Source organism: Micrasema longulum, unplaced genomic scaffold (assembly GCF_059751315.1).
Source record: "Micrasema longulum isolate JH-2025_06_02 unplaced genomic scaffold, ASM5975131v1 h1tg002645l, whole genome shotgun sequence".
Classification (NCBI taxonomy): Eukaryota; Metazoa; Arthropoda; class Insecta; order Trichoptera; family Brachycentridae; genus Micrasema; species Micrasema longulum.
The window spans coordinates 45,741-55,062 of record NW_028279780.1 but is presented as its reverse complement, the minus strand read 5'-3'; the positions used below and the strand labels follow the sequence as shown (position 1 = coordinate 55,062).

Below are 9,322 nucleotides of genomic sequence, written 5' to 3'. Positions count from 1 at the left end.
ATAATAAACAAGCAGACGCAGTGCGTCTATAATTGTGATGTTTCCCATGGCACATCACTGTGGGTGACATTTGTGACTATCCGTATTGAATTACGTAAATACGTTTGAAATTGATTCGGTTATCAAGTTACGAATAACGAGAAATATCACGAAAAGACATAATCAACTAACGTCTCCAATTACTTTCCAAATCAGATCAATAAACTTGACGTGGCATCAGGGCATCGCATATTAAAATTATTCGTACAGTATCTGTACAAACAATGTTGTGTGTACAAGTTGTGTTGTGAATTACTATAAAACACCTGTGTACGCCAATGACACAAATACTTATAAATATCATATCTTAAAATTATAAGTTGAACGCGTCACAGAATAATACATACAATATATTTTAACTTACTTCATAACTCTTGGAAACTGCAGATTTCTCGATTGGTTGCGGAGTAGGTGGCTTCGGTTCGGTTTTGTTGTTCTTCATTCTTGGAAGAGTATTATGTTTTCTGGCTCCCGTATCACTTATCGTAACCAGGTTTTCCCTGGAAGATCGCTGGAAAATGTCTTTGTTCAATAAATTTCCTAAGCTTTGTTTTGACATTGAAATGGAAGAATTTTTTGGTAACGTGCTTGTCTTTTGCACTGGAGCACGCGGTGATTTCGGTAGAGGTTTGCCATTTTCAATCACAGGAGAAACTGGAGTGCATCTTCCACTCCTGGGAAGGCTTCCCATGGAGCCAACTTTGTGCAAACCTGATTCCGCGATTTTCGGGGAAGGTGGTTTCTGAAGACTGTTAGTATTCCCGCTCCTCATCGCACTGCTGACTATTCCATTCTTCTTGAGGCCGCTGATAACGGCGCTCTTCTTCAGTTCCGCGATGGAGCCAGTTTTCTGGGCTTGCGGAGACTTGGGCGGTGCATTCTGCGTCCGTGGAGTTGCAGATTTGGGAGGTAGAGTGGAAACTCCATCTGCAGACTCCTTACGCTTGTATCGAAACTTAATCATGGTGGATTTTCACGTCTTCACGTTATCGTAGAGTAAATTTGATACATTTATCAAACATTGACACTTCACTTATTCCATGAGGGTTAGTCTGTACACAAGTGTTTTTGATTTCGGTAAACGCTCACTTAACATTGTTCGTCATTTAGTCGATCGTATTATTTGATTCTAAGAAATAGAGATAAATTTATAAATTAAAATATAAAAATAAGCTGGATACACAGAGAACTTGGGTTACTTTGTTTTTTTATATTTAAAACAATTTGATACTAATCTGCTGGCAAAGATTAGCTGCAACAAAAAACAGCGTCTAGCCCAAGGGACCCGGGAAATGATAATAGGGTGCCACAGGTACCTACGTTACGTTCAACAGGTAGAAGTTATACGAATGGTTTTGGCGCACTTCTAAAGAAACTGACTTCTTTGTATATTCTTCAATATACTTTACAATAATCAAACATTCAAATATTGAATTGCACTATTAAAATACAAATGATCAGTACGTTTTATACTTCTCAAGGTTTATTTAATGTTATGTAAATTGTTAAGCAATACAATATGAACACATTCACTGAAATAATTAAGAACGGTAAATACACATTTTAAAAGAAACCGGAGTTTACATAATATTATAATAACTGTTTATGATCCAGCTTATGATTATAATATTAAAGTGAAATAACCTACATATGAGCGATTTTCTTTCAGCGTTCACTTTTCGCAATACTAAACAAATTCGAGTAAACAAAGTCGAGAAAAACTTTTGACTACAAGCCACCCCTAGCACAGGTTAAGTTATACTAAACTAAACTCAACGGACGAAGGTTCGATCTGTGGACGCGCAGTTGTGACGTCAGAGGTTCCAGGTACCCAGTCCAGCCAGGTAACAATGTTCAGGTATACCTTTGTTACGAAAGAGCCTTTCCAATATAGATTTTAAATCTCACAACATAAAGGAATGACACACGTGCATATATTCAGAGTGCATTGTCGACTACATGATATATGGCAGACCGGCGTGATGTTTGGTTTGAGATAACGTATAACGTTTTACAACCTCTAAAATTTTAAAAGCATGTACCTTTTATGTACTAAAGCAAAGTTTTTTTCTCAAATCGATTCATCAAGTAAAATACAGTGTTTTGACAAATTTGTTGAGCGGTTTCCGGTCAGTTTTTACCTGGAAACTTGCAAACAATTTCGTTTTTTAAAATCGTATATTTTTTCATTTTACTAGCAGATACTGTTATTTAAGGAAATAGGACTGAATTTCCATACTGATATTATGATCGTAAACAAATACTTTATTATGTTGCTGGGTCAAAATTATAATAATTTGTGATTTTTTTACTATCGCCAAAAAAAAATAAACATACAAATTTGGAATACGACCCACAAAAGTAAATATTGTCAATACTCATTTAATCCAATCGATTACTTGATACAAATCGGCCCCTTATTCTAGCTTTTCTCAAAATTTAAAAACACTTTTTAAAGTTTTAGACTAAATTTTAGTATCACTAAAAATAATGAAATATTATAAAATAAAAACATTGTTTTAATGATTCCTCATTAAGTGTTACGAAGTGGATGCCGATTCAATGTGATTTTTTTGGAACCTTACCTCTCATAAATCGCAATTCGAAAATCAAATATTATTTCGAATTTGCTTCTGCATCGCAATACGAGTATGGCGTGCAAATAATTCAACACAACGCCAACGTCTGTAACCAAATATTTACGAGCAAATATCTCCAGCCAAACTGCTCAAAATTTTCTGCGAAATGTACTCAAGTGTTCGGGATAATTTATCGAAAATGTAATACGAAATAACTCTCTCACGTCGCCTGGTGTAGGGAAGGCGAGGGACGTGAATCAGTTCAGAGGAATGCTAAAGACTTCCTCAGGTTCAAATATTTCCGATATGAACCATAATTATGAAATTACAAAGGAGTTGGCTCATAACGATCCTATCAATTGGACAATACGGCGCGACGTTTTGGTATTTAGTAGATGTTACTGTATACATAATACGAGTCAAGAATATCTTTATTTCGGCTGCATTCCATAGCATAATAGAAATTATTTTCTTTGTGTTTGAACTTAATTAGACTAACTGATTCTGGTGCTATCTTTAGAATTTAATGTGATTTTTGACATTCGCAATTACGAATTACGAATTTCATTTTAAATTGGCCGTCTGATAATTAATTTTATAATATTCTAAATTAAAAGTATGTGACGCGTACATGTACAATCTAGTGATCAATGTCCTGGATGAGCATATTAAGTTCTCCAAAACGAAAGCCATTTTCAGGAGAAATGTACAAGTTTGGATTTTGTCTAAGGGAAGAGACCATTGCAGGAGAATGCTGCGAGTTATTGCATAGATTTATATACTATTAAGCTTGTCGTCCAAATGTTTATTGAAATATGCGTCTATATAATTTTTAACTTGCCAAGCACAAGAGCCAGACTCTTTTTTGGCAAGTTCAACCTTAAGTGTTCCATTGAAAAAAAAAAAAAAGAATAATAATAATAAAATAAAAATAATATTATTTTTTATTAATTTTTATTTATGCGATTGTTTAATAATGTGCATGTTTCCAATTTCCATTATGTTGTAATTATTTCCATTCGAACTCAGCCCAATGCTCTTAGTCTTCGTTAGGGATACGTTATTATTTTTTTGTAATATATTTGAATTTGTATGAATAAATAAATGCGAGTAATTACAATACGTAAGTAGTAAGATATCGAAAATTTTCGTGACGTTTTGATCGTGACTTGATTCCTTGAAGATGCATCGCAATTGCTGCTCTTAAGATGAATAATCGTGAGTGAACTAAATATTCAACACTATATATTCACATTTATGTCTCTATACATCATATAACCGTATTACTTGATTTTAATACGGTGGGAGGTGGGTGTAAAAATTATTTATATTTCCTCAATCAAAAACCCGACCACAAAACCGAAGCTGTCTTCGACATAAAATTACTTAACGTTGTGTTGTACAAATGGCGTTATTTTGAAGAGGTATCGATTCTTAGAATATTGTGAATTTAGAAAGGATAAAATCATCTCGTATTCTTAGAAGTTTGTGACATTTTAGAAAACAAAGGCCAGGTGCGAGGAACATATTTACCGAGTGTGTTATATCTCCAACAATGATAGCTATGGTTTGACTCACGCGCTTCAGAATTTTGCGGTATAAGATGATCGAACGAAATGGGTGGTCAAATTATACAAAAATGTTACCAAATTAGCTAGGTGTTTTGTTTATAATTTGAATAACGAAATCAAGGCTACAACTTATCACTTGGATATTTTTTTATTTTACCGCACAAACAATAAAATTGAAATTGCAAACGTAGATTTAAATGTGCATTAGGTCATAGATAACTATGATTAACGTGAATTTTAATTTGAATATATTATCGCGAGTTGTAATAAAAAACAACTAGTACAAAACAATGTACCTTTGTTCTTAGAACTCGAGGCGAAAAGTCATTGATCAATTATGAAATAATGAAGTGCGCTATTCGGTGTAGAAACGAACGCCCACGAGCCGCAAAACATCGCATTTACAAGTCAACATTAAATGAAATCAAAAGTAGATGTCTCCTTATTAACACACAATGTGTAAATATAATTTGTGCCGTTTGACATTATTCAAAAACGGATCAACTCGTGTTTGGGTGATGGTTACGGGTGTCTGTCTTGGCAGCCACGATACCCACGTTGGTTGGTGGAAGACATCTTGCATAAATGTCACCGTGTATCTACCGAATGCTTTGCCTTTTGAGGATGTACAAAAAAGTATTGACATTTTCGTTCGCGGCATGGCGTGGGTTGCACATTGAAAAGAAGAAAAAAACATTAATTTACATGATCAAAAACAAGTTGATGGTTTTTAATTATTTTTAACACCTGACTGATAAAAAACCCGGCTTTTATTCCTGTATTTCTTAAGACTTTTTGTGAGAATAATAAAGAACATCTAACGCGTCCGAAATCAATCGTATATTATTTATGTAGTCATTATAAAGCTTCGGATCTTCTTCTTCCTAGCAGCGGTAAACTGTTTTGTCGAATTGAAATTCATTATGTATTGTCGAGGGTTCTAGAAGTCGTTAGCATAAAGAACAATCGAGCAAATCGTCGCGCATTCGATGGCGGTAATTACCATTCAGAGAGCGGACTTCTTGGAGAACAGCTAGAGGTGACTTGAATTTGTACAACACTCTGAGGTATTGGCATTCAAGGCGAAGCTTTCAGAGTAATACTTGACAATTACCATACTCAAAGCATAATGCCTCGTTTTGTGGTCAATGGTCATTGTCAAGTATGTACTCAAACTCACGAAAATAGTTCTAGTTGTTGTTCTAGATACAAATTAAAATTCATGACAACCTCATAATAAACATATAGTGGCAAAATTACCAGAAAACTCAAAGGTCAAAATTTGGATATTATTATTAATTATCGTTAAAAATTATGCTTTTGTATTTCAATAGTGGCTATCGAGGACTTGTCGAATTATCATTGTTATATTTATATTCGTAATTTAAGAATTAAAAATAATTTTTATATCATTACGAGTTATAATCGTTTGATTGCATACAAATGGCGACAAGTTCTAAGAAAATAGGGTTTATCCGACTAGAAATCGCACGTTTTATTTGCTAATTTCAATATTCAAAGCCGTGTAGAAATCTTTAAGAGAAAAACCAAATAAACCTTCAAATCAAAAAATATGTATGTGTTATGATTATTACTGAATTGAGAACCGGTTATACATTATACATAAATGTTCCGTCTCTTTACAACTTTCAACGGGGTTAGTATTCAAAACATGCAAATACAGAGTCGCAAACTGCTCTCAGTCTTCGGCCGTCAGTCGATAAAATAACTTTATTGTTTAGTTCAAATCTTAGAAAGACAATCTTGAATAATAAACTTTACGCTAGAAGTCAACGCCTACCGATGGATCGTGAATATTGATGATTAACTTTTGAAGTAGCTTTTTTAAAACGTACATAATATCCTCTCTACATTTTATAAAAAATGTTATAAAATGTTTTACAAGATTGAATACATAAGTAATAGTATTTTCAATGTATAATTTATTCAGAACGCCTCCGAGTTTTTGTATTCGTAGAATAAATGTGATATTTGATACGTGGATGAATGTGTTTATTTCAAATAAGAAGATAACAAAGTTTTATATCAAAATATCTATTAGAGTTTCTTCACAATAATTTATTTAATGATTTGATGATTTAATTCAATCTTTGCTGAAATATTTTATTTATAATATGTTCAGGTCGTATCCTAAAACAACCTATTTATGATTAAGAACTTACCTAAATCTGAAACCAGTAAAATTAATCGAAAGGAAAAATATATATTTTTAATAAATAGTAAGAAAAAAGAATCGCATATCTAATGAAACAGTAAAAAACGTAAATTAATATGCAAGAAAAGTATTACGTAAATAATAATATTATTATTGTAAGAGTTTTGCATCTCAGGCATTTCCGCAAACGCCTGTGCTTCCTTCTAGACCAGTTTTGCGTGCATTCAGTTGACGGGGTAATTAATTACACATCTAAATAGTGTTTAACAGTAAGATTACTTTATCTGTAAACGAATACAGTATGTAGATATTCAACGATTTAAAAAAACGCATTTTTTAAAAGTCTAAGCTTAAAAATCTTTAGGCTTTGGGAAAAAGACAAAAAATATCAGTTAACTTATTTTTGGACAATGTTAAACTTTGTTTTTGACTGCTACATTCAGTTACGTGCAAAAGAAGGTGTAATAATTTATTAAGTTCGAGGTATGCAATTAATGTATCAATGCCCCATTAGGTGCAGACTGCATATTTAAAGGGACTGAAAATGCAGTTTTAATAGGCAAAAGAGGTGATTCCACGGTGAATCTAATAAGAAAATGCAATTTGAACACTAAAACAAAAATGTATAACATGTAAACAAAACATGTCCTACAAATCGTTATTTCAAAAGAGCCATCAGGGAAAAAAAGCTGCCCCAAATACAAACATTTGATGGAAATACAAGAAACAATTTATTTTGTCAAATAGTAAACAATAGAAAATACGGGTAAATACGTTAAGAACCAAAAATAAAACAAACAAACTGCGGAACGTGGCGTAAATATTTTAATAAAACTTAAAATAAAGTGTAGGTTTAATGTTGTTTCGAACAAAAGTTTGAAAAAAGTGAACGCCGAAGCCTTAAAACCACTTTTACGGTTACAGAAATCAAAATAATGGCCCTGAATGTATAAACAAACCAATTCGTATCGTATCCAGTCACAGTAATCCAATTAATGTGTTTTAACTTCGTTACACAAGTTGCGATTTGACACTAAGCACGATTTTCACGCTCGTTCGATTTTCGAAAAACGTTCAGCAGTAAAAGTGGTACTACTGGAAACAAACCACCAATAACGGGTCACTGATCACTTCGCGAACCAACCGCGTCTATCAACTTCGCTCGAACGTCTGCAAGATGTTGTCGCGGTCAAGTAAAAGGTGTTCCATATCAGGGGTCGGAAAACTTTTTTCACAAAAGGCCATATTAAAAAAAAATTAAGCTAACACATTTTATTGACAGATAATGGAGATCCTCTTTCAGAAGGTAATATGAAAGTTGTTCGTAAGTAATCAATTGTAATTACCTGAATGAAATTCTTTGAGAGTTAAATCCAATACTTGTCCAAAAAGATTTTCATATACTTAAATACTGTAACTATAATATATTAATATTTGGCTGATTTATATGGCGCCATTTATGTGAAAAATCACCTTGAGGGCGCTTTACAATTGCATACGTAAACTTACATATACTACCTTATTCTACCAAAAGCTAAGTGCTTGTATTGTGTTTTCTCCTCCTGCAGAAGCAGATACAACCGAAAGGTATGTATAACAATATATATAAATGTGGAGAGGCTAGGGTTTTGCGGTCGCAGGCCCTATGGCATGGAATGCTCTCCAGCAGAGGTGCGAGGCTGTGAAAGTGAAGTGATATTTCGAAAAAAAAAACCCACTTGTTCTCTAAATCATTTTAATAAATCCGTAGCATGTGACAACAAAATAAATTATTTTAATTAAATTACAAATTTAAAAGCTTCAATTAAATTAATTTAACAATTAAATCACTATGTAAAGCGCCCTTGAGGTATTTTATTACGAAAATGGCGCTATATAAGTTATCCATTATAATAATAATAATAATAATATGTCAAGATAGACATGTGTGGCGGTATATCCTCTCTGCCTACCCCTACGGAAAAATGGTGTGATGGTAATAGTAGAAAATAATTTAAACATTCATTTATTCTTATCAAATTAAGTAACATTTTATATACATATTTATGAATTTATTTTAGCTCTTTAGGCTGTTCCTATTTTAAGCCATAATAATTAACATGAAAAAAATGGTAAATCAGAAGAAATAATAACAAATTCTAGCATGTAACAGTCGACGATAGCCCAGGAAATTCCTATGCGAGAGTATGGCCAGTCAGCACAACACAGCGAAAATCAACCTGCACGATAAAGGGATATAGGGTGGACTGATTGATAATTATTTCATTTATTAATCGGCAGATAAACACATAAACCAGTACACGATGAGGCGGACTAATCTCCACTCGATTTGTTTTAGCAAAGTTTTTCGCCCGCACGTGGAAACTAAAAAAATAAAACGAAAAACTATAGTAATAAATAAGTATCCATCCACCTACTCTAGTTTTACCGGACCGAGTGAATTGGCACGAATGTGAATTCTAGAGATAATAAATTAACCACCTTACCATGAAGTGTAATATGAAAATTTCACTGGTTCAATAGAGATAAATTTAATTTCATATAGATTACTTGAAAGTTGTGCTGCAAGATTCCTAAAAATTAATATTAAAAAAAACAATGTATAATTTATGTTTACGATCATACATGCTATTTAATTTCCAAATAAAATAAATAACATGAACGGGAGAGGAACCAACTTTTAATAGTAACCATATATAAACAGTTTATTTGTTATTGCAAATGAATATCTATAATTTTAAAGTATTTTTTTAATTATGCATTGTTAATTTAAAAATAGTATGCATATCATGTACAATACAATACTCGTATTAGCTCGCGACCCGAAGTTTGTTGAGACTTGTTCTAAAGACAAAATCGCGAGAAACATCCCAAACAATACAAAAGTTAAGAAAATCCTTAAGCAAAATAAAGACACCGCGTAAAAAGGCGTTACCATTCGTACCAAAACTAAAAGC

General features: G+C 32.8%; 1 protein-coding gene across 1 annotated transcript; it reads right to left on the bottom strand.

The window, feature by feature from the left end:
• Window positions 1-403: 403 nt before the first annotated feature.
• Window positions 404-3,413, bottom strand: LOC148271793 (uncharacterized; the record flags this gene model as incomplete). Its single annotated transcript, XM_088240922.1, has 2 exons — window positions 1,688-3,413; window positions 404-1,168 (listed from the first exon to the last, which is right to left on the bottom strand). A coding segment is annotated over exon 2 (600 nt), but the record flags the coding sequence as incomplete, so codon positions are not given.
• Window positions 3,414-9,322: the final 5,909 nt, after the last annotated feature.